The sequence below is a fragment of the Balaenoptera ricei genome, chromosome 2 (assembly GCF_028023285.1).
Source record: "Balaenoptera ricei isolate mBalRic1 chromosome 2, mBalRic1.hap2, whole genome shotgun sequence".
Lineage (NCBI taxonomy): Eukaryota > Metazoa > Chordata > Mammalia > Artiodactyla > Balaenopteridae > Balaenoptera > Balaenoptera ricei.
Window position 1 is genome coordinate 77,239,782 of NC_082640.1, and position 27,107 is coordinate 77,266,888.

Sequence of the window (27,107 nt, forward strand, 5' to 3'; positions counted from 1 at the left end):
TAGTGCCCCTTTTATGTGACTTCATAGAATCCTGGACTTAACAGTATTATAGCACTTTATACATTGAGTTGCAGTTGTCTGTTTACTTAATCATCTCTCTTAATACATTTTAAGCTCCTTGAGGACCAGAGCCATGTTTTATTCACCCATGCAGTCTCATTACCTAACATATTTTTAATACCCAGTTAGGGTCTACCTTGTTCTGGGATAATTTAAGAGAAAAACTAATTTTCCACTGAATAGATCTGACCCTCCTCTTTATACTTATCACAATGCATTTCAACATATTATATAATATCTAAGTTTTACAGTTTATTTTGTATAGATCATATATTAGATTGGCTGTTTGTTGGAAAGGAACTATAACCTTATCAATAATTTTCCTCCAAATGACACTTTAGGATAGGTAAATTCTGGGAGCGTTTCTATTGAAAGCTACTATCATCCATAGCACATGAATATTTAAAAGTTTTAACTAAAAGTATCCATTTCTTGGTATAGGTGACCTGTCTTCTCATGGACCATCAGCCTCAATTTCTTCCTCTTTTAGATCTTGACATTTATCAAAAAAAGCCTGTAACTGGTCCACTGTCAACAATGCTGGTTATTACTTAAAATAACAAAGCATGTGTCAGTATAGTACTTAATACTTTAGGCCCATTTGTTCCTGAGAGTCTACAATTAAATCACCATCAAGAATATTTCTTGGGGATTCCCTGGAGGTCCAGTGTTTAGGACCTGGCGCTTTCACTGCTGTGGCCCAGGTTCAATCCCTGGTTGGGGAACTAAGATCCCGCAAGCCGCATGGCGCGGCCAAAAAGGAAAAAAAAAAAAAAAAAAGAATATTTCTTGCTTTTGTATCCCAGCACTTCTGTTAATATTTAGACAAAGCTTTCTTTTCTAAGTCTTAAATCTTCTGCCTAATCTCACTCACCAGTCTTTAAAGTATTAATTTCACAAAAAAATACAGAATGCATATATTAAATTAATAAATTGTTTATTAATGTATAAAATGTATGTTTATTATTACATAAAAACAAATGACATTAGATAGTTTTTATAATTTTTTTTTAAATGGGCAATTAAATCACAAAAGAAGACTGAACGAAAACCTGTTCTATCTAAAATACTCTGATAATTCTATATAGAGTATATACGTTACTTTTATTAACAATATACATAATACTATCACATTTTGTAAACTGGTAAAATAGAAGAAAACCTGATTATGTAATACAAAAGTTAAGTAATTCCAGCCTTTAAAATACAGAGGAAAGCACTGCCTGAATATTTCTGTTTAACTAGCTTGGATTTGAATTATTTAAAGTCTTTGGACCTTAGTTTTCTTTTCTTATAAAGTGATACAGAAGCAGTGAGACGAGAGGATTTCTAAGGAATTTTATAAATTGAAAGATGAACTTTACTCCTACTTAACAAACATCAGTCTCACCTAAGAGTAACTTTCTTACCCACCCAGAGAGGCAAAGCTGTTGAGGGTGTGAAGTTAAAAGTCAGACTGGAGCTGTTTACAAGTTGTGTGGTCTTGGGCAAGTTACTCAGGGCTTTAAGCCTGTTCTCTCAGATGTAAAGTGGGAAGTTGTGAAAATTAAATGAGATAATGAACGTAAAATGCTTAGTATAATGCAGGGCACATGAACAGCCCCTAAATCTATCTCGGTTTCTGTATCTATCTCCTTTTCCTGCCTCTTATTTAAAAGGAAAAGATGGATCTCTCTGCCTGTACTGTGGAATCACTTTTCTTACTCTGTTACCACATTTCTTTCCCCTTCCCACCTCTAAAAAATTTTTTTAAAAGAAAGTGACAATTCGGAAATTCCCTGGTGGTCCATTGGTTAGGACTCCACGCTTCCATTGCAGGGGGCATGGGTTTGATCCCTGGTCGGGGAACTAAGATCCTACAAGGCACATGGCACGGCCAAAAAAAAAAAGAAAAAGAAAGTGACAATTTTTGATGTATCAATTACCTTTTAAAAATATCTAAATTAAGTGAATTTTTACTTAAGTGTAGCCTTCTGTGGAAAAAAAAAATTCCCACCATAGTCTTAGTCAAAGAGAAAAGTGAATGGACAAACTTATTTTATTTCTTTAATATGGCTTTAGTACTTATCTTGAACTGTATCTCCTTCTAAACTACTCTCACTTCTAATCCCTAAATGTAAAGTAAAAAAGCAAACTAATAAAAGCCAACCTTAAACACCTTGGATTCGAATGTACTCCAGTGAGTTGTCAATAATTTAAAACCAAGAGGTAGAGGAAACAGTCAAGACATGGATATAAAAGTTGATATGGGAAAGGGATGATCAAGGGGGAGTCACGATGGGGAAAGAACTAGGCAGATGTCGTTATTTAACCAAAGATCTAGAAGCTAGGTGATCTAGACAGAGGCCAAGCAATCAGTAGTTTATTTTACTCAAGAGCAAGCAGGGGGTCTTCCCTGGTGGCGCAGTGGTTGGAAGTCTGCCTGCCAGTGCAGAGAACGCGGGTTCGATCCCTGGTCTGGGAGGATCCCACGTGCCGCGAAGCGACTGGACTGGACCCGTGTGCCACAACTGCTGGGCCTGTGCTCTAGGACCCTTAGGCCACAATTGCTGAGCCTGTGGGCCACGGCTACTGAGGCTCGCATGCCTGGAGCCTGTGCTCTGCGGTGGGAGAGGCCACCGTGGTGAGGGGCCCACGTGCCGCGGCGAGGGCTGGCCCCCGCTTGCCGCAGCTGTAGAGTGCCCGCGTGCAGCAGCGGGGATCCAACGCAGCCAAAAATAAACAAATAAATTTAAAAATTTATTTTTTAAAAAAAGAGCAAGCAGGAAGTATTAGAGAAGTAGAGGAGGATCATTAAAATAAAAATGAATAACTAGATCTTGGATATAGAATTATATATATAAGAATCCTGAAGCAGAACAGACCAAAATGGGTCTGTTTCTAGGAAAGTGGGGATTTATTTACAGCCCATTTTTATACTTTCAAATTTCCTGTCTGGTTAAAAAGTCATCTCACTATTTAGAACAAGAATGGCCCTGAAAGCATCTGCACTCTCACTAGCATCTCCTCCTGCTACTTTCAGATCCTAATCTTAGTTATGCTGATGAAAAGCACAGATCTTCGTAGGATCATGTACTCAATGTGGATTTGCCAAAATGATCTGCCCAGTTTAACTGTACGACATTAGATGGAATTACATGGAGCAAGGTAACATACGAGATAGAAATTAGGGGTATATGTATTTTTGCCAATGGACAGGTGAGGGAAGAATAGTTTAATCAAGGGTTCATGAAGAGTGCTATTACAACGAATAACTAACAAGAGCTGGACTTGATTGCTTTGCTAGTAATGGCAGAGGTACTTGTCCAGAGTTTAGGAATGGTAAACCACAAAACTAGAAATAAGAGGAGTTTCCAAAAACAGGAAGTCAACTAGTATCTGTTGTCAGAGAAAATGTCATGAGAGGCTGTGCAATCAAAACCATAGATCCATACACAGTTGGGAAGTGTGAAGTTGACTGGTAAATTATTATAATAATTAAGAATAGGAGAAAAGTATAATAGGGAAAAAAATCAATTTAATTCACACATCCTCTGTGACTCTGCGATGACAGAAGGCCTAATTAAAAAGTCTATGGAGGGGAGAAGACTGTCAAAACAGCGCACAGATCACACACCGCAGCCCCGGAAGATGGGGAACTGCCTCAAGTCCCCCACTTCGGATGACATCTCCCTGCTTCACGAGTCTCAGTCCGACCGGGCTAGCTTTGGCGAGGGGACGGAGCAGGATCAGGAGCCGCCGCCGCCGTATCAGGAACAAGTTCCAGTTCCGGTCTATCATCCAACACCTAGCCAGACTCGCCCAGCAACTCAGCTGACTGAAGAGGAACAAATTAGGATAGCTCAAAGAATAGGCCTTACACAGCATTTGCCTAAAGGAGTTTATGAACCTGGAAGAGATGGATCAGAAAAAAAGATCCGGGAGTATGTGATCTGCATGATGGACTTTGTTCACGGGGACCCAATTCGATTTCTGCCGTGCATGCACATCTATCATCTGGACTGTACAGACGACTGGTTGATGAGATCCTTCACATGCCCCTCCTGCGTGGAGCCAGTTGATGCAGCACTGCTTTCGTCCTACGAGACTAATTGAGCCAGGGTCTCTCATCTGACTTCAAGTGAACCATCATTTTTGGTGGTTTTGATCTTTTGTCACTGAGCCCAGGGAGCCAGGGATTAGGGATTAAGATCATGCACAAAAGTTTCCTAAATATTCCTGAATGGCTGCAGATGTTGGGGAAAAGTATGTGATATTTTAGAAACTTAGGGGGAAAAGTAGGAAGGTATTTTTATGTAAAGCCTTGACCCAGTGTTCAAAAATATAATTGTATTTAGATCTTGTTACTGCTCCAGTACATAGGAATTGTGTAAAGTGTTAAAGCAGCTGTATAAGTTTAAATTGTGTATGTCGAAGATTAGGAAAAAGATAGTAGCTGTTTTTCCTAAATGAAATAACTTTCTTCTTCCCCCCACCCAAATTCTTTTCTCAAGTTGCTGGCATTTGGGTCAAGGTTTTATTAAAAGCTACATTTTATAACACTGGCACAAAAAAAGTAGTTTTAAGCTTGTTTGTACAGTTCTTTTTTTTCCATTGGAAATGTAATTCATTGCCTTAGGTCTTTTAAAATAGTGTATTATTATCGTTGGGGCTGGCTCTATGCTTGAAAACCCGTTTATTTATAACCTGTTATAAGTGCTATATCTGTTTGCAGTTAGGAAATGCAGAATTCAAAGTGATCTCCTAGTGTGTAAGCAAGCTGAGATGCACTATCCCTTTTCTATAAAAAAATGAGTTAATGTGTCAAGAAACCAACTCTAGTAAAGTGGGATTTAATAGTACCCTTTCTTATGTGTTTCACCTAATTATTTTGGTTGTTAATATGGTGATAATTAAAAGTCAAGGTAAATTTTAAACATTAAGAATTCTGATTTATTGAGCTTGAATTATGCCACCATGCTTATGTAAAAATGTAAGTGGCACCATGGTTAAACTGAGAAAAGTTTCTCAGTTGTAACAATTTTGATTTATTCTTTCCTGTGACCTCCTTCCCTGTATTGTAGTGCTGAGGTTATTGAAGTTATGTAAAACACATCTCTGTTTCTGTTTCTTGGAAGGACAGTCCTGCTAGTTGACTGACAATTCTAAGCCGGGAGAATTAAGATAAATGTGTTTCATGTTTTGCACACAAATGCAGAATTTGTATAACCACATGACTTCATAGTTGTGATCTCAAAAAAGAAGGAATTTCTCTTTTATCTTTTTCTTGCAGTTAATATAAGAACACTGAATCTCTAAGCTTCTGAAGTGTTAGAAGTAGAGATGGCCTAGTAAGGATGTAGTTGTAATGTTTTATCCATTTAGCATGTGTTTATTTTTCTTAAAGTACTCAAAGGTGACATATTTGTTCAACTCAGTGATATTACAGCTAAAAAATCATTCATTAGCAAAAGGAGAAGTAATCTCAACCCAACAAATCAGAAATGTTTCTTATTATTTTATATTGAGTTGAACATTTGACTTTAACACTTTTCTACATACAAAACACAAGTCTCTTGAAGGGTTCTTCATAATTGCATTATAGAAGAATTTAGTATGTCATAAGCACTTAAAGATTTGACATTCAACTGTAGCAGTATCTATGTTGGTTAATTTTCTTATAAGCCCCACGATGAGTTTGAGAAAAATTGAAAGAAATTAGATTATCAGGTTCTGTTAAATTGTTACATGTATCTTGCTTAAGTTTTTGTTCATTAATTTATATCCAATTACATAAAGCAAATTTGGAGGAAACACCTGAAGTTGTGCAATATTTTCAGAGATATTACTTTTTTTTAATCTTTGTGTTTTCCACTTAAACATGATGTCTGTCATCAAGTATTATAGTCACTTTCTTTTTTCAAGATTGTTAAATTGATAAATGAACTTTTTTTTTTTTAAATCATCTTCCATGTTGCTGTTAGTCTTTATTACAAGGCTTCTTTCACAGAAGTTTGGCAGTAATATTGAAGGAACCAGGATTGAGCTGAATGCTTTTTTTTTTAAGGTACTTTGTACTCTTTAATTTTGATCTCCACATACCATGTTAAGAACCATCAATTTTGGCTTTTACCAAGTTAAATAAAGTTATAATACAGTGGCAAAAAAAAAAAAAAAGTCTATGGAGGGCTTCCCTGGTGGCACAGTGGTTAAAAATCTGCCTGCCAATGCAGGGGACACGGGTTCAAGGCCTTGTCCGGGAAGATCCCACAGGCTGCAAAGCAACTAAGCCTGTGCGCCACAACTACTGAGCCTGCGCTCTAGAGCCCGCGAGCCACAATTACTGAGCCCGCGTGCCACAACTACTGAAGCCCGTGCACCTAGAGCCCATGCTCTGCAACAAGAGAAGCCACCGCAATGAGAAGCCCTCACACAGAAAGGAAGAGTAGCCCCTGCTCGCCGCAACTAGAGAAAGCCTGCACACAGCAACGATGACTCAACACAACCAAAAATAAATAAAAATAAAATTAATTAAAAAAAAATCTATGGAAATGGAATCATAAAGCTAGTAAACAGAGAATACTTTGTCCAGTTTTAGAAATATGGTTTGAGAGAGTCACCAAAAAGTTTAACCGAACAAGAGAATTTGCCCCTGCCTCTATCCAAAGTCTAGATACAGGAGTTAGAACAGAGATATAGTACTAGAGAATGTTCAAGGAGACACATACCTTCCCTTTGGTCAAACAAAAGTCCACGGCTCATACATCTCTAGAGTTCCAAAAGAATTTAGATGACAAAAATATTTTACACACAAGGTAGAATTTAGTAAATTGCTAAGGAAATTGGTACAACCTATAAAGAAACTAGAGAGTCCCTTTCCTAGGTAATCCTTTTTGTCCCAACACAGACTTCTTGTTGGTCTTGGTCCTGAGATAATAATGGCATATGATACGATACGGGTACCAAAAAGTATAAAGATCCTTTCTGCAAATCACAGTAAAAATAAGCCCCACTAATAGAATAATACACTTATAGATACTTTTGACTGATTGCCAACTTATTACAGACTGGCAGTTTATTATTATTATAGGTCCCTAGTTATAGACACTATTTATCTGTAGTAGAAAATATTCCATCCAGATATTAAATTTATTTTTTGTTGAAAGTATATCTAGAGGGACTTCCCTGGTAGTCCAGTCATAAAGAATCCGCCTTCCAATGCAGGGGATGCGGGTTCAATCCCTGGTCAGGGAACTAAGATCTCACGTGCCGCAGGGCAACTAAAGCCCACGCGCCTCAACTAGAGAGCTCACGTACTGAAACTACAGAGCCCACGTGCTCTGGAGCCCGTGCGCCACAACAAAGAGCCCATGTGCTCTAGAGCCTGCGCGCCACTAGAGAAGAGAAAACCCACATGCTACAACTAGAGAGAAGCCCATGCGCCGCAATGAAGAGCCCACACGCCACAACTAAAGATCCCGTGGGACTTCTCTGGTGGCACAGTGGTTAAGAATCCGCCTGCCAATGCAAGGCACACGGGTTCAGTCCCTGGTCCAGGAAGATCCCACATGCCTTAGAGCAACTAAGCCTGTGTGCCACAACTACTGAGCCTGCACTCTAGAGCCCGCAAGCCACAACTACTGAGCTCGCGTGCCACACTGAAGCCTGTGCACCTAGAGCCCGTGCTCTGCAACTAGAGAAGCCACTGCAATGAGGAGTCCACATACCGCAACGAAGAGTAGCCCCCGCTCGCCACAGCTAGAGAAAACCCGAGCACAGCAATGAAGACCCAACACAGCCAAAAATAAATAAATAAATTTATTAAAAAAAAAAAAAAAGATCCTGCATGCCTCATCAAAGATTCCGCGTGCCACAACTAAGACCTGACACAGCCATAAAAATAAATAAATAAATAAAATAAAATAAATATTTTTTTAAAAAAAGAAAGTATATCTAGAATTCCATGGAATGAACTGTGTTTATACTCTAGTTGTTCCACAGAGTTCACAGGGGCAGGAAGATGCAAAATAAAGTGATCATTAAATATGAATGCATAAAATGGCCCTAAAAATCTCAGGGTCCTTCAAAAGTGAAATGTTAAAAGTCCTTATGAAGATCTAATGCAGCAGTAAAAGTAGGCATATCTTGTTGGAAAATGCAGCTTTCTAGTTTTTCCTTACTTATATCCTTACAGATTCCCTAGGGCTCAAGTTTATAAAGAACTACAGAAACTCTAACAATCCAGCAATTAGTGGTACAGAATAATAGTTTTAATGCTGAACAGTTTAATAGAACAAGGGCACAATCTTCCATCTTATTTCCTTATCAAGCAAATGGAGGAACCCCTTCCTTAAACTGTATTAAGTATTCCTTTAGGGCTTCTAGTTTTACACCAACAACCGAAGAAGTGCTATAGATTTTGTGGTAAGTCGGTTATCAGTCACTGGGTCAATTAGGAGGGAAAGTGTCTCTGACTCTTATAAAGAATGTACTCATTGGGTACTTTGCCAGAGTAAAGCAGTGTCTAATTTAAAGACCCTCAGAACTGGAAAAAAAGTTCAACAGGAATATAGGAAATAGAACTGAGAGGATTATAATGAGGCAGATACAAATAGCCCAAAGACCCAAAAGATTCCTGGAAAACACAGGATTTATGTCTAAAAAGGACTTACTTCACCAAATGTAACACAAGGTCCTTGATTAGATCCTGGTTTGAACAAACCATCCATAAAACCATTTGGGGGACAAATGGGGAATCTGAATATGGACTGGGTATGAGATGATATTAAAAATTATAGATAACTTTGTTAGATGCAATAATGGTACTGTGATTTGAAAGGGAAGTGTTCTTGTTTAGAGATACATATTTAAGTATAAGCAAAAATATAAAAATAGATAAAAAATAATACAATGTCAAAATTGTTAAAAGTCGGTGATGAGTATAATAGGAACACATTAAATTAGTCTCATCATTTTTCTGTTAAGTTTCCAATTTTTCGTAAAAAACAGTGCTACTGTTTCAGTTTGGTGGTCACTATAGAAAATAATACCATTTCCCCCTAGAGACTGGCCACCAGGATAGTTGTTTCCATTTATCCCTTCTATAAAAATAGGACTACCAGGAATTCCCTGGTGGTCCAGTGGTTAGGACTCATTGATTTCACTGCCGAGGGCCCAGGTTCGATCCCTGGTTGGGATACTAAGATCCTACAAGCCACGTGGCGCGGACAAAAAAAAAAACCAAAACCGGACTACCTTGTAAAGAATGGTGTTGTTTTTTTTTCTAGGAAAATATTTATAAGTTTGGACAATATCATCATGTACATAATAACATCATGCCCCTAAATTCCTTTGTTCTACTATTCTTTGATGCACCCACTTCACAAAGTCCCAAATCTAGGATAACTAACTACCTTCACCAGGCCTACACTCTGATGAATACTCCCGCAGAAAAATGACACAAGTGGTATATTCATGTAATAATTACCATCCTTAACACTGCCTAGTGATTCTTAATTTCTCTAGTTAGTCCTTTCTCCCATATGCTGTAAAGACTACTTCAAATTTTCTTTCTTCAAATCTGGAACCAAACCTTCCTACCCCTCCTCAGTCTCAGTTAATGATCTTGCCTTCCACATTACAGAAAATAGAAACATTGAAACAATAACTTTCTCTATTTCCTGCCATCAAATCTATAAACTTACCTGTAGCTCTACTCATAGTCTATTCTTTCCCTCCTTTACAATGGAGAGGTCTCTTTCTAAACCAAAGGTCAATCCCTTTTACCTGTGAAAATGTCTATTCTTTCTCACCTTCTTGGAGGCTTCTAACATTATCTCCTCTCCTAAATTTTCAACATTTCTCTCTATTGAGTCCTTCAATATTTTAACATGGTCAAGTCTCTCATATTAAACAAAAACAACCTTCCCTGGATTCCACACTCTACTATAGCTATGAGCCATTATGTCTGTGCCTCCTCACAGACAAACTGTTTCAAAAGTTGCCTATAACCTGTTTCTAGTATCTGAGACCCCAATCATTTCCTAACCAATTCAATGAGTTTTTTTTTCTGCTTCCACCATTCTCTAAAAGATATCAATGAAATCCATATCCCTAATGAACACTTTCCCCCCAAGTGTTCTTATCTTACTCATCTTTTCAATAGCATTTAACAATTGAGATCTCCATTCTTCTTGAAACACTCTCTCCTTGTTGGTTTACATGATACTATATTCTTTAGATTTTCCTTTTGTTCTTTTCTTTCTGTCTCCTTTGCCAGTTTATACTCCACTAGTTGATCCTTAAATGTTGGCACTACTCAAATCTCTGTCCTAGGTCTTCTCTTTTCTTCCAATTCCACGTTTTTCTTGTAAATCTCATACTCTCCCTCTCCCTATTTGTACACAAAACTTATTCCAGTCCTGAACCATTTAACCAACATTTCCACTCGGAGGGATGTCTCAGAAGCAGCTCTAACAGTTCTAAAAGTTCACATCATTTTTCTCTTCCAGTGTTCTGCGTTTCGATAAAGAGCATCATCATTCATCCAGTTGTTCATGCTTAGAACCCAGAAATCATTCTTTCTTTTTTTAAATTAAAGAATAATAGATTTACAATACTGTATTAGTTTCAGGTGTACAGCAAAGTGACTCAGTTACACATATTTTTTCAGATTCTTTTCCATTATAGGCTATGACAAGATATTGAATATAGTTCCCTGCTATACAGTAAATCCTTGTTGTTTTTCTATTTTACATATAGTACTGTGTATCTGTTAATCCCATACTCCTAATTTATCCCTCCTCCCCGCTTTCCCCTTTGGTGACCCTAAGTTTGTTTTCTATGTCTGTGAGGCTGTTTCTGTTTTGTAAATAAACTCATTTGTGTTATTTTTTAGATTCCACATATAAGTGATATACAGTATTTATCTTTCTCTGTCTGACTTATTTCACTCAGCATGATAATCTCTAGGTCCATCCATGTTGCTTCAAATGGCAATATTTCATTCTTTTTTATGGTTAACATTCCATTGTATATATACACCACATCTTCCTTGTCCATTCATCTGTTGATGGACACTTAGGCTGCTTCCATGTCTTGGCTATTGTAAACAGTGCTGCTATGAACATAGGGGTGCATGGACCTTTTTGAATTAGACTTTTTGTCTTTTCCGGATATATGCCCAGGAGAGGAATTGCTGGATCATATGGTAGTTCTATTTTTAGTTTTTTAAGGAACCTCCATACTGTTTTCCATAGTGGCTAAACCAATTAACATTCCCACCAACAGTGGGAATATTAATATTCCCACATATTAATATTTCTCCACACCCTCTCCAGCATTTATTATTTGTAGACTTTTTGATGATGGCCATTCTGACCAGTGTGAGGTGATATCTCATTGTGGTTTTCATTTGCATTTCTCTAATAATTAGCAGTGTTGAGCATCTTTTCATGTGCCTGTTGGCCAGCTGTATGTCTTTTTGGAGAAATGTTTATTTAGGTCTTCTGCCCATTTTTTTTTTTTTTTTTTTTTTTTATAAATTTATTATGTATTTATTTATTTATTTTTGGGTGTGTTGGGTCTTCGTTTATGTGCGAGGGCCTTCCCCAGTTGCGGCAAGCGGGGGCCACTCTTCATCGCGGTGCGCGGGGCCTCTCACTGTCGCGGCCTCTCTTGTTGCGGAGCACAGGCTCCAGACGCGCAGGCTCAGTAGTTGTGGCTCACGGGCCCAGTTGCTCCACGGCATGTGGGATCTTCCCAGACCAGGGCTCGAACCCGTGTCCCCTGCATTGGCAGGCAGATTCTCAACCACTGCGCCACCAGGGAAGCCCCCTGCCCATTTTTTAACTTGGTTGTTTGTTTTTTTGATATTAAGTTGTATGAGCTCTTTGTATATTTTGGAAATTAACCCTTTATTTGTCACATCATTTGCAAATATTTTCTTCCATTCGTGGGTTGCCTTTTTGTTGATGATTTCCTACACTGTGCAAAAGCTTTTAAATTTGTTTAGGTTCCATTTGTTTATTTTTACTTTTATTTATTTTGCCCTGGGAGACTGATCTAAGAAAATATTGCTGTGATTTATGTCAAAGAATGTCTCCCCTATGTTTTATTCTATGTAATGGTGGCCTCATAGAATGAATTTGGTAGTGTTCCCTCCTCTTCAATCTTCTGGAATAGTTTGAGAAGGATGAGTTCTTCTTTGTATGTTTGGTAGAATTCCCCAGTAAAGCCATCTGGTCCTGAACTTTTGTTTGCAGGGAGTTTTTTGGGTGTGTTTTTGTTTTGTTTTGTTTTTTACAGATTCTATTTCATTTCTAGTGATCAGTCTGTTCAAATTATCTGTTTCTTCTTGATTCAGTTTTGGCAAGCTGTATGTTTATAGAAACTGTCCATTTTTTGTAGGTTGTCTCAATTTGTTGGCACAGGAGTTTTATGGTGTCATGTCTTATATTTAAGTCTTTAAGGCATTTTGAGTTTATTTTTGTGCATGGTGTGAGGGAATGTTCTAACTTCATTGACTTATATGCAGCTGTCCAGCTTTCCCAACACCACTTGCTAAAGAGACTGTCTTTTCTCCACTGTATATTCTTGCCTCCTTTGTCGAAGAGTAATTGACCATAGGTGTGTGGGTTTACTCCAGGGTTCTTTATTCTGGTCCGTTGATCCATATGTGTTTTTGCGCCAATACCATGCTGTTTTGATTACTGTAGCTTTGCAGTATTGTCTGACGTCTGGGAAGATTATGCCTACAGCTTTGTTCTTTTTCCTCAGGATTGCTTTGGCAATTCTGAGTCTCTTGTGGTTCCTTATAAATTTTAGGATTATTCTAATTCTGTGTAAAATGTCACAGGTAATTTGAAAGGGACTGAATTAAATCTGTAGATTGCTTTGGGTAGTATGGCCATTTTAACAATATTAATTCTTCCAATCCAAGACTGCAGGATATCTTTCCATTTCTTTGAATCTTCTTCAGTTTCCTTTATCAATGTTTAATAGTTCTCAGTGTTTAGGTCTTTCACCTTCTTGGTTAGGTTTATTTCTAGGTTGTTTTTTTTGGGGGGCGGTGCAATTTTAAACTTTTTTTTTACTTTCCTTTTCTGATATTTGTTAGTATAAAGAAATGCAACAGATTTCTGTATACTAATCCTGCTACCTTACTGAATTCATTTATTAGTTCTAACAGGTTTTGTGCAGAGGCTTTAGGGTTTTCTGTATAGAGTCTTGCATACAAAGATAATTTTACCTCTTCCCTTCCAATCTGGACACATTTTATTTATTTTTCTTGTCTGATTGCTGTGGCTAGAACTTTCAATACTATGTTGAATAGAAGTGGTGAGAGTGGGCATCCTTGTCTTGCTGCTGAATTTAGCAAGAAGGCTTTCAGCTTTTCACCATTGAGTATTATATTGGCTATGGGTTTGTCATAAATGGCTTTTATTATTTTTAAAATTTATTTATTTATTTGGCTGTGTCGGGTCTTGGTTGTGGCATGCGGGATCTTCGTTGTGGCATGCGGGATCTTTCATTGCAGTGCATGGGCTTCTCTCTAGTTGTGGCATGCGGGCTCTAGAGCACAGGGGCTCAGTAGTTGTGGCACACAGGCTTAGTTGCCCTGCAGCATGTGGGATCTTAGTTCCCCAACCAGGGATTGAACCCGCATCCCCTGCATTGGAAGGCAGATTCTTAACCACTGGACCACCAGAGAAGTCCCATAAATGGCTTTTATTGTTGAGATATGTTCCCTCTGTACCCATTTTGGTGAGAGTTTTTATCATGAATCGATGTTGAATTTTATCAAATGCTTTTTCTGCATCTATTGAGAAGATCATTTGGTTTTTGTCTTTTCTTTTGTTGATTTGGCACATCACATTAATTGATTTGCATGTGTTTGAAACATCCTTGAAACCCTGGAATGAATCCAACTTGATCATGGTGTATGATCCTTTTTATGTATTGTTGGATTCAGTTTGCTAATACTTCACTGAGGATTTTTGCAACTATATTCATCAAAGATATTGGCCTGTAATTTCTTTTGTGGTGTCTTTGTGTGATTTTTGGTATCAGGGTGATGGTGGCTTCATAGAGTGACTTTGGTAGTGTTCCCTCCTCTTCAATCTTTTGGAATAGTTGGAGAAGGATAAGTTCTCTGTATGTTTGGTAGAATTCTCCAGTAAAGCCATCTGGTTCTGGACTTTTGTTTGCAGGGGGTTTTTTGGGTTTTGTTTTTTCGTTTTTTTTTTCAGATTCTATTTCACTTCTAGTGATCAGTCTGTTCAAATTATCTTATTTTAAAAATTAATTTATTTTTGGCTGCCTTGGGTCTTCATTGCTACATGCAGGCTTTCTTTAGTTGTGTCAAGCAGGGGCTACTCTTCGTTGCGGTGCATGGGCCTCTCATCGCAGTGGCTTCTCTTGTTGTGGAGCGTGGGCTCTAGGCGCACGGGCTTTAGTAGTTGTGGCACACGGGCTCAGTAGTTGTGGCACACGGGCTATAGAGTGCAGGCTCAACAGTTGTGGCGCACAGGCTTAGTTGCTCTGCGGCATGTGGGATCTTCCCAGACCAGGGCTCGAACCTGTGTTCCCTACATTGGCAGGCAGATTCTTAACCACTGCGCCACCAGGGAAGCCCCAAATTATTTTGACTCAGCTTTGGCAAGCTGTATGTTTATAGAAACTTGTCCATTTTTTTCTAGGTTGTCCCAATTTGTTGGTATATAACTATTCATAGTATTTCTTATGATTTTTTTGTATTTCTGCAGTATTGGCTATTAATTCTCCTCTTTCATTTCTTATTTTGTTTACTTGGGTCTTCTCTCTTTTCTTCTTGGAGAGCCTGGCTAGAAGTTTGTCGATTTTGTTTATCCTTTCAAAAAACTGGCTCTTGGGGCTTCCGTGGTGGCGTGGTGGTTAAGAATCCGCCTGCCAATGCAGGGGACACAGGCTTGAGCCCTGGTCCAGGAAGATCCCACATGCCGCAGAGCAACTAAGCCCATGCGCCACAACTACTGTGCCTGCGCTCTACAGCCTGTGAGCCACAATTACTGAGCCTGAGTGCCACAACTACTGAAGCCGATGCGCCTAGAGCCCATGCTCCACAACAGGAGAAGCCACCGCGATGAGAAGCCCGCACACCGCAACGAAGAGTAGCCCCTGGTTGCTGCAACTAGAGAAAGCCCACATGCAGCAACAAAGACCCAACACAGCTAAAAATAATTAATTAATTTTTTAAAAAGAGCTCTTGGTTTCATTGATTTTTTCTATTTTTTAAAATGTCTATTTTATTTATTTCCTCTCCGACCTCTATTATTTCCTTCCTTCTGCTGACTTCGGATTTTGTTTGCTCTTCTTTTTCTAATTCTCTTAGGTGGTAGGTTAGATGGCTTGAGATTTTTCTTGTTTTTTGAGGAAGGCCTGTATTGGTATGAAATTCCCTCTTAGAACTGCTTTTGCTGCATCCCATAGATTTTGTAAAGTTGTGTTTTCATTGTCATTTGTCTCAAGATATTTTCTAATATCCTCTTTGATTTCATTGTTACCCACTCTTTTTTTAGTAGCATGTTGTTTAGTCTTCATGTAATTGTTTTTCTCTCATTTTTCTTTCTTTGGTTGATTTCTAGTTTCATACCATTGTGGTCAGAAAAGATGCTTGAAATAATTTCTATCCTCTTTCTTATTTTTCACATCTTAATCACCAAATCTGGTTGATTACATCTCCTAAATGTCTATGGAATCTGTCTACTCTCCATTTCTCTACATCTTAGTTCAAGTCACTACAGTCTCTTACTTGCCCTCCTACAATAGTCTCCTAATTAAATACACATCCACTCTTGCCCCAAAGTCCAAAGCACCTTAATGTTATACAAGGGGCAGGGAGATACACACCACTAGTGATACACTGTTTAGCTATAGAATAAGGTTTACTGAGAAAAACTTAGAAGTGAGAAATAGCAGAATGCACACATTCTCTCAGCTATCATTATCTCACGGAAATGCATACTCAGTCCAGAAACAGACCCAATGCAGAAAATGCTCCAGGAGAGGCGCATCCTTCCCAACCACACAGGAAGATTGCGAATACCTAGGTGATGAGTAAAGGACTTCTAGGTCAGGGATATGGCCTTGATTAAAAAAAAAAAAAAAAGGGAACGTCTAAAGCTCAATTTTGGGAGGTTGTAAAACAACCACTCATGACAGCCAGAGACGTTGTTTACTCAATTGAACTATCTCACCCCTGCGGAGAAAAAAAAAAAAAAAAGAGAGGGAGAACAAAAAGAACGACTAGGCCATCAGGAGACCAAAGTCTATTTCTCTCATTCATTCATTCATTTATTTATTTATTTTTGGCCACACAGCTTGGCTTGTGGGATCTTAGTTCCCTGACCAGGGACTGAACCCAGGCCCTGGCAGTGAAAGTGCCAAGTCCTGACCACTGGACTGCCAGAGAATTCCCTATTTCTCCTTTTAACTTAGGACTCTACAAGATCTGATATCTATCTCTTGAGCCTTACATCATGCCTCTTATTTTCTATGCTTCAGTCACATAGCCCTTCTTCGAATTCCTTAAAAAGTTAGGTTATTTCCCTCCTCGGGGCTTTTGCGCACATGTTCCATCTGCTTAGTTAACCACACCACCCCCCTTTTTTTCCTGACATCTTCAAATAGGTTATAAGTCCTAATAAAAGTACTCACAGCATGTTGTATGTACACTTCACAGAGTGTATCTCAACAGAAATGATACCTACTTGTGTAATTATTTAACATCTGTCCTTTGTCAAACTAGGAGGTCCTTAAATGGCAGGAACTATAGCTGTCTTGCTCAGACTGCAGTCCAATACTTAGCTAAGTACCCAGTCATAATCATGTTCAATAAATATTTGTTGAATGAATGAATAAAATGTGGACTTGAAGAGAACAGGTAAAGCGAGATGACTTAGCAGTATTTATTATGTAGCAATAATTCTGATTTTGTGGTTCTTTGGCCTTAGATTTTTGAGGAGTATGGATAAATCTGGGCCCATACCTAGCACACATCTACCTTAAATATGGGAACAATACAAACAAACCCTTGCTATAACTAACAGGGGAGCAGGAGAGCTAGGGCTATAGAGTATTCTTAAATAAGCAAACAAATCATTATTTTACACTACTTTGTGCAATTCACTGATTAAAGTGTTAAAGGAAATACAAAGTCAGATTCCTGACTTCAATAAGCTTACTTTCATTTAGAAAAATGAGACACATTTACACGGAAAGAAAATTGTTAACTAGGTACTCATCAATAAGGGCAAAGTAAGGACAATATGGCCCATAACAAGTAAAGGAGGAAGGGTAGAGTAGTGATCCAGAGCCTTAGCTGCATATTTAAATCACCTGGAAAACATTTTAAAAATACTGTTGCTCAGGTCCCACCTCTACAGATTCTGATTTAGTTGAGTTGGTGGTGGGCTCTGGGCATTGGTATTTTTTTAATAGCTCCCTAGGCAGCTCTAGCATACAATCTGGGTTGAGAACCACTGATTTAAGGAGAGAAGAAGTAGCTTTACTGAAGAGTTAGTATTTAAAATGTTTCTTAAAAGATAGGTGAAATTTGGATAGGCAAAAAGGAGTGAGAATGTTCACATAGGGATTAGGAGTAAGAAACAAAATGGGAAAGCATAAAGTGTGTATGGGGATGGAGGACTATTAATGAGTAGACAGATCATTATGGCTGAAGCAAAGTGTTGACACAAGGGGATAGTAGAAAATACCTTGCATTTTTATCCTCTAGGCACTGGGTGCTACTAACATTTTTGCAATATTATTGACCTGATCAGAGCAGTATTCTGCCACAGAAGTCTAGAGATAAGTTGATAAACTCCTGTATTAGGTGGCAGCTGTAAAAATGGAAGCATTGAAGAGATAACAAGAGGAATGAATCAGTAAGATTATTTTGGCAAAGCCATAAATGACATGATAAAAAGAATTTAAAGTCACATTGATAACTTAATAATAGAAACACTATCATAAAGACAAATCTTGATTCTTTCTCTAAACTCCTTTAGCCCTCAAATGTAAACATCCATCATTAGCAGTCATCCTAGTTCTAACTCTAGGGTTTATCTTTTTTTCTTAGAAAGAAAATAATAAATACATTTTAATGCAGTAATCTGTGAAAATGGAGTTGAGACCTATATAAAAACAAAAAACTGATTTTAAGTAACAAATTGCTAATCCATTCCACCCTAAAGAATTAATTATTACCTTCATAATTTGATGGTTAAAGAATATTATGCTAAAATTTTTTATTTTGAAGCAGATCATAAGACATCTCTAAATCAAGCTCCTTTAGCTTAGAATAACAGTAGCTATTTCTGTATCATACCTTGTATTTGGTCATGGTGCTAAAATGATTATTCCGAAAGAACACACAAAGTTCTCCTTCCTGAACCGTTGAAGTTAGTTCACATAATCCATGGTATGTCAGTTGAGTGGCTGTGTTATTTAGAAACTGCTCAGCTACAAAGCCTAGGAACCAATGCATAATATTAGATGGAAGAATAATTTCAAAATTTAAAAGCTTTTCTATTTACATTGTGTTCCAAGTATGAAGAAAGGCCAATCAAAATAAGACTCTTTCTACTATAACATGATGGTCCTAAATTGGAGATTTTTTTTTTTCTAATTCTGCGATGGAAGATGTGTCTATAGACATTTCCAGGCTAAAGAAACAGTTATCTGAAATTCTTTTTATCAATAAATGTATTTACTTATACCACACCTACTTCCGCAAAGGATTTCATGTGCCTTGCAATAAAAGAAACACACACAATAAAACTAAAACCCAATAAAACAATAAGAAGGTAAGGGTTAGCAATTTAAAAAGTGGGTAGGAGCAAAAGTTAACAACTACTTCCCCAGTGGGTAGGTGTTTAGAAATTAAAAGTAGCCTCAAGAAATTGAGTTGCTTAAGATTTTGACAAAGATCCCAGATAATTTTCAATTCACAAACTGCTCAATTCTTGCCTTAAAACTAAAAGTAGGCATAAAACTGAACAGAAAACAGTGCGGTAACTGATGATATTTTTATCCTAATCTCCTCCAACATATGCTACTCATTATGTAGATATATCAAGTTCAGAAATAGAAATCATCTCTTCTGTTTTCAAACATAATGAATTATAAAGAAACCTTCTGGGGTTTAATTTAAAAGCTATACATATAGTTGATCCTCATTATTCACACGGGTTCATATCTGCTAATTTGCCTACTATCTAAAATTTATAACTCCAAAAATCAATACTTGTTGCACTTTCAGGGTCATTCCTGAATATGTGCAAAGCAGCAAAAAAATTGAGTCACCTAACACACACATTCCCCACTGAAGTCAAAATAGGCAATAGTGTTTCACCTTCTTGTTTCAGCTCTCATACTGTGAACAAATGTCATTTTCACATTCTATTTAATGCCACATTTTTCACATTTTGTGAAATTTCTGTGTTTCTTTGGAGTGATTTTTACTGTGTAAAATGGCCGCCAAGCATAATGCTGAAGCTAGTGTTCCTAAGCACACAAAGGTTGTGATGTGCCTTATAGAGACAATGCATATTTTTGCAGCTTCAGCCAGGCATGAGTTACAGAGCTGTTGGATATGAGTTTAATGTTACTGAATCAATAATATATATTAAACAAGGTGTCTCTAAGTGGCATGGACGTATATATACTACCAAATGTAAAACAGATAGCTAGTAGGAAGCAGCCGCATAGCACAGGGAGATCAGCTCGGTGCTTTGTGACCACCTAGAGGGGTGGGATAGGGAGGGTGGGAGGGAGACGCAAGAGGGAGGAGATATGGGGATATATGTATATGTATAGCTGACTCACTTTGTTATAAAGCAGAAACTAACACACCATTGTAAATCAATTATACTTCAATAAAGATGTTACAAAAAATAAATAAATAAGGTGTCTCTCAACAGAAACACACAAAAAACAAGGTTATATATTGATAAGTTGATGAAAATCTTGTGACCAGAGGCTCACAGGAACCTAATGTTGTGTCTCCCCTATGAGCAGTGGTTTGATATTCACTAATTCAGTGTTCACAGCAACTTCATGGAACATAACTATCAGTAATAATGAGAATCAGTTGTATAAATATTTTAAAAGCCTATATTTCTCTCTTTCCTTTTTTCTCTTCCTTCCTCCTTTTGCTCCCTTTCTTTAAAAAGGAATAGGGGGGAGGAGAATGCTCAAAAAGTTTTGTAAGTGAGCAGGGAGGTGCAGATATAGGGAGCAAAGATGAATCTGTGTTAAGAAACTGATGACTCAACAAAAAATTGAAAATAAACTTGGTAGAAACTTGGTAGGGCCAGAGGCAGCTACATAATATAGATTTATTCCACTCCCTCACTTTTAGTGTCAAGCCATAGCACTTCAAGCTGCAAAGTGGTTGTAAAAAGTTACCAATATATCATACTATTCCAAGGAATTGGTAATGTAGGACGGGAAGTACAAAAAGTTATACAGAAGGCCACAGCCAAAGGAAATTTATAGCTCATTTGCAACTTCCTGGTTTTATACATTTAACCATAAGACCCGTCCTCAATTATTATCATTACTTTGCTAAATACTAAGTCATTGAGTAGAATGTATTAGTTATATACTAAAGCATTTTCTGTTATATAGCATTTAAAAAGTAAGCATTATGCCTGTGCTGAGAAGTACCACTGCTGTCTATAATATCCATGTAACTAAACACTTCCTTCAGAAAGATGTTTCTAAATGTCCCTCCCTTACCTCATTCATACAACATACTCTCTACAAAACCCTTCCAAAAAGATACAAAAATTCAGTGGAGATATAGCACAATGTTACTTTCATGTATGAAATTCAAAAGTTTAACACTAGAAAAGTCTTTCTCAGCTGTTTGTTTCTAGAGAACAGGACATGGATTCAGAGAGAATAAGTGACTTGCTCAAGGACATAAAACTAGTTATGGCAAAGTGAAGACTGGAACTTAACTGGTATTAATTTATAAAATTTAGTGCTGATTATTATAAATGCAAACAAATTTATTTCTCCCCAAACCATAGAGCGTAGACTAATTTAGACTTAGAGAGAAAAATGTTTCCTAATTCTTCTACCAACTTGTAAACAGTGACACCTGTGTGATTTTAGTGGAATATTCAAAAGCCTAATCTAGTTTCAACTTTTCATAACTAAACAAATTATGGAGTTTCAAAACATAATATCAGAGATTACTTATTAATTACAAATGGCAAAGGGCATCTTTCCAACAACAAAAAATCTGGTAAATATCACCTTAATCCTATTTGAACATCACCACCAATGGGATAATCAGACATCATGTGCCACCTGATTTGATGCACTAGGAAAGACACAATGTCGCCTATGTAGTATTCCCACGGGAAATATATAACCCAAATCTACTAATGAGGAAACAATCAGATGAATCCAAATTGAGGACTATTCTATAAAACAACTAGCCTGGACTATAAAGAAAAGTAAATACCACAAAAGACCAAAAAGAAAAAAAAAAAAAGAAAAGAGGATAGGGATCTTCTGTTCTAGATTACAGGAGACTAAATTGATATGATAATTAAATGATACTTGATTGAAACTTACACTGAAAAAACTTAAAAGCTATAAGGGGAATTACTGGGACAACTGGGGAATTTTGAATATAAACAGTATATTAGATAATAGTATTGTATCAATGTTAAATTTCCAGAGACAACTGCATTGTGATTACATAGGAAAATTCTTTGTTCTTAGGAGACAAATATTGGAGAGTTAATGGATAAAGTGCTATATTTGCAATTAATTGTCACATGATTTAGGAAAAAAATTGTGTGTGTGTGAATACAGAAAGTAAAAATTCAATATGCTAATAATTGGTGAATTTAGATGAAACATATATATGTACAAATATGTATATAGGTACATATATTCATTGTGCTATTCCAGTTTCATGGGTTTGAGTTTTTCCAAAATAAAAGAGAAAGAAAAATAAAAGGAAATCAATATTATTTAATCAAAAATAATATGAACTCAAACTATAATCTTCAGTGTTTATGGCACATAATAAAAGCTCAATAAGTGAGCTCGAATAAGTGAATATGCTGGAATAATTTCCTTAAGCATATTTTTTTTTACCTAGAAACAACTGTTAAAGAAGAAATTATTCCTGAGAGATCTTCGGGAATTAAATGACCAGTTATCGTGAAGTCTGGAAACTGGTACTGTGCTATTTTTTTCCTTGTTGATTTTTGCTGCCATGCCACAACCCATCATTATAACTTGATTCAAAAAAGTATTAATATCCAAAAGAGGTAGCAAATAATAAATATTCTATGTACATGTAAAAGTTCTGTACTTTTACTTACAAGGTATTGCCACCAGAAAAAAATAAATGTTCTCTGAAAGAAGTTGAAAGAATATCTAATTCTATTTGACTATTAACTAAATAATATTTCTTTTTCATCAAAAAAGAATGATAGTAAACATATTTCTTGTATTCTGCACCTTATGGAGATAAAATATTTGAATTTTTAAAAAATCATCTAAGACCAAAGTTTAATAATTTTTAATAAAGAAGGATTAGAAATAAACCACTTTGGGATATTTTATGATTCAGAAGGAAAGTTACAGTTGTAGGCTAAACAGAAAAAGAAAGCAGACTACTTTGGTTGAACAATATACCCAAGAAAATATGATGAAGAAAATGGAAAAAAAGCTAATTGCTATATTATATAAGAAAAAATGTCCATTGTGGCCTTTTACTTCCTTAATGATTTCATAGTGCCTTATACAAGTAGTCATTGGGATTGAATACTTATTTCAAACAGACTACATATTTGTAATTTCTTATAAACAAAAAACTAGTTTAGCTTTTTAATTGTACTGAATTTCATATATAATTTTTCCTTGACTATGTATGGAAATATGATAAGCAGAATTTCACCATTACGAAATTTATATATCAAGGAATTAATCAGCTCTGATATATATTACCTGAAAATTCTATACCACTAAAGAGGAAGATTCCTACTTGCTTTTACCAAGATGTTCTTCTCAAGTTATCAATTCTATACAAATTAGCTATAGTTTTTTGTTATCCCAGGGATTCAATACCAGAGAAATAATAATAATAGTTGTAAAACCACGTTGAGAAAAAGGAGAAGTGATGAAGGGACTGTTTTTTGGTTGTTGTTCATTCTGCTAGTGTAATAAGTCCTACCCCTGTTACATTGCAGCCTAGCTTGGTGAAAATGCTGTTAACATTAGTGTTTCCCATAGCTTCTTACCTTATAAATATATTCATCCAAATATCACTTATTGGCTATCATTCCATCTGTTAACACTTTCTGGACCCTACTGTTCTCTCAATTACTACTGAATAGTATACTGAAAGTTACTGAGAAAGTAGGAATCCACAGATGGATACTTTCTTTATAGCCTGCTTTCTAAGAATATTTACAGTAATGAGAGCTTGGATAAAGAATGGAAAGTTCTAGTGAGTGGAATTTTGTTAACTGAGGGAAAACATTTTTTGTAACAACTTTTGTTGCTCCTCTCTCCCCTAAAATTTAAACTTTGCTGCCTTAGGTTGTAGTGAAAGAGGCGTCACACAAATCAATGATCAATATCACTGAATATCTGTGTGTTTATTGCAAGTAAAAGACTAGATGAGCCTCAACTAACACACTGTGTATTTTCCTGCTACTGGCCTCTTGCATAAACATGTTAAACTTCTGGATAATTGAGTAGTGTAATTAGTTGGGTTCTTATTAATCAATATAGTATGAGATTCATGTACACATCTTCCTTCATATGTTCTTAGGTACTCTTGTAGTCATTTGGTTTTAATTTTTTAAAATGTAGTGACGATAATAAATTTTTATTATACCTCATGTGAAAGAACTGTGTGTCTGCTTCTCACGATTTCTCTTTCTTTTGTTAACCCTTCAAACTGAGGAGAACAGCAGTCTCAGTATTTGTGTACATTTATGAAAAAGTGAAGTGGGTGATGGTGAAGTTATACCCAAATGCTATGGTTTCTGAAAGCACTCTGGTTTCAAATCTGCTCTTCCCTTCACTGACTGGAACACAGCTTAAAAAACAAACAAACAAACAAACACAAAAAAAACACTTCTATGTTGATGAATTTAGCAATTTTTAATTTTAGCTAAGGATTAGGGAAACTGATGATCAAAGGTGTACTCTGATCCAGAATAGAGCTTTAATATACTATATTGTACTGAAATATAAGGTAGAGCTCTACTAAAATGAACACTTGAGTACCATAATACACATCTCAGTCAACAGAAGTATTCAGGATGAATTATAAAGTTCCCTCAGTACTCCCAAATAATAACTCTTTTTTAAAAGAATAATCATCAGTAACCCTTGGGTAACTGATTATATCAAAGATAGCAAGTGATTCCAAAGACTTTTATTAGAATCCAGGAGTGATTTTACAAAACAAGTAAAAAGGGTTCTAGGAAAAACCTTTCACTAGTACCTTTATGAATAATTACTTCTTTTAATTCTCACAGGTAGAATCACTTTTATTTTTTAGAAGTTGTATTTAAGACATTTGAAAGATATTAAATTTTAAGACAAGTTACTTTGCCAAGAGTAAGTCAGATAATAGCAACACTCACCCACCTTCACTAACCAGCTCACTGTTGTCTGACTGCTTACAAGAGATGATCTTCTCCACTAGCTGGTTGTAGCTGCAGTTACCAACAGCTTTTACAATGTCATCAATCTACAAAACAAACAACTGTCTCACTAATCATGATAAAATTAAAAACAATAACAAAGAAACCCATATAACTCTTGAGGGTTTTATTCTAATATAATACTAAATATAAAAGTATTACTTATGAAAAAAGAAAATCAGCACTAAAATCAACACCCAACAGTTTCCAGTTTTGTTTATGGCTCACAATAACGTATTATGAACAATATTGCTTAGCCATATTTCAATTATGCAAAAAATAATAAAATGGAATTATTATATGCAACTTTATTTCTTAAGATTGTAAAGCAAGGCGGGCTTCCCTGGTGGTGCAGTGGTTAAGAATCCACCTGCCAATGCAGGGGACATGGGTTCGAGCCCTGGTCCAGGAAGATCCCGTATGTGGTGGAGCAATTAAAAGCCCGTGTGCCACAACTACTGAGGCTGCGCTCTAGAGCCCTTGAGCCACAACTACTGAGCCCGCTGGCCTAGAGCCCATGCTCTGCAACAACAGAAGCCACTGCAATGAGAAGCCCGTGCACCGCAACAAAGAGTAGCTCCCGCTCACCCCAACTAGAGAAAGCCCAACACAGCCAAAAATAAATAAATAAATAAAATAAATTTTAAAAAAATTAAAAAAAAAGATTGTAAAGCAAGGCAAATCTAAAAGATGTTAATTTATGGGATAAACAGGGTTTCCCATTTTATTTGTTACTTAGTTCCTAGCATAGTGGAGATATGAGCAGACATAACTAATGTTATTTTCCTAAAGAAAAGTTAATATATATTAATAAGGGAAAATATTTGCCTCATGATTCTTATTTGATCTTTGTCTGTGAAGGTACAGTAGAAAAATAAATTCAAAGTTTTAAGGTATAGGAAAATAAAATTGGGCATCTCTACTCTCCTTCCATATACTTTGCTTTTACTATTGAAGCAAAATAGATATCTGCTGTCTAAACAACTTACTTTGATTGCCCTCCCATCCCTAAAATATATTTATTTGTAAATTATTACATGTACTTAATTAATATATTAATTAACACAAATTAATACAATGAGATAAAAAAAAAGAGAGGCAATGTTTTCTTTCCACATCCAAATGATCTTCATGAATACCTACTCTTTGAATACCACAAGAACTGACAGATCTGCACAATAGTAAGGGCAGTGGTTTTCAAACTGGGAGCTTTTTAAAAAGCTAAAAGAATTCAAAACTCAAGTTGTTTCTCAAGTGCCTAAGTTTTCATTCCACTGCTGCCTAGCAAAGTTTGAGAACAACTTCTCTAGGTTATAATTTTTCTTTGTTCCTGCAAAATTCAAGGATGGTAAAAGCCTCTTAACCATCCAAGTGGGACTGACGGTTAGCTAAAGATCAGTTAATTGAATAAATTAAAGCAGGAAACTGTGGAAAATGTTACATACATATCTTAAACAGTTAATGTTAGCTTAAAACACACAAATGTATTCACTTGTCAACCTTCTGATACAGAGCCAAATAAGGCCGTTTCTTTGAAAGTGGATCTTTTGGCTATGATTCTAGGTAAATGACACAAAAGAATATGCCTTTCAGTTTTCATTTACTTAAAATGAAAACTTAGACCCTTAAGAAGCAGTTTGAGAGCACAATCCCTTTACATTTTCATTATTTTTTGTAACACCTTTACTGATTACAGCAATTTTCTTTAGTGACTCAACTTGTCTTTCCAAAGAACTGAATTTTCAATCCTAAGGAATACATAAAAATACACCTAGAATAATAAATACATGATCAATATATAAAAATCAGTTGTACTACTATAGACTAGCAATGAAAAATACAAAGATTTCAAATTTCATAGGCAGGATCTCTACGTTAATATTTCATTCAGTTAATTCATTTGGATGCCTTTTATGCACTACTATGCACCAGGTGCTGTTAGAGAAACTGAAGACTCAGCAGTGAATAAAATAGATGGTCTATGCTTTCATAAAGTTTATATTCTAGAGAAAGGACAAACAATAAACCAAATAAGCAAAAATATAACATACTAGGTAGTTGTATGTAGTGGTATGCAGCTGTTATTTGTTTCCATTGTACTATAGCATTCCATAGTATGAATATACTATAATACATTTATTCATTCATCTTTTGATGGCTATTCAAGTTGTTTTCAGTTTGGGGCGATGACAAATAATACTGTTATGAACATTCCTGTACATTTATCCTGTTTCACAAATCTAGTTTCTCTAGGGAATTTGCCTTGTCAAATTCTTGAGTCTTATCCTCAACTTTACTAGATAACTCCAAACTGCTTTCCAAAGGAGGTAGTCAATT

At 36.3% G+C, this 27,107-nt stretch overlaps 2 protein-coding genes across 3 annotated transcripts in view; one reads left to right on the top strand and one right to left on the bottom strand.

Annotated features, from left to right (window-relative positions):
- MINDY2 (MINDY lysine 48 deubiquitinase 2) overlaps window positions 1–27,107 on the bottom strand; it is a 74,620-nt gene that overhangs the window by 7,387 nt on the left and 40,126 nt on the right. For both annotated transcript variants that reach the window (XM_059913179.1, XM_059913178.1), the window contains 2 exons: window positions 24,715–24,817; window positions 18,407–18,549 (listed from right to left, as the gene is read on the bottom strand). In XM_059913179.1, coding sequence (XP_059769162.1) covers window positions 18,407–18,549; window positions 24,715–24,817 — 246 coding nt within the window. The remainder of the gene's footprint in view (window positions 1–18,406; window positions 18,550–24,714; window positions 24,818–27,107) is intronic.
- Window positions 3,634–4,221, top strand: LOC132360449 (RING finger protein 11-like). The gene has a single exon (XM_059915527.1). It carries the CDS (start codon window positions 3,634–3,636, stop codon window positions 4,153–4,155), a length of 522 nt encoding a protein of 173 aa, XP_059771510.1. The 3' UTR covers window positions 4,156–4,221.

Coding starts and splice junctions, on each gene's coding strand:
- LOC132360449 (XM_059915527.1), top strand. CDS start 3,634: ATGGAGGGGAGAAGACTGTCAAAACAGCGCACAGATCACACACCGCAG.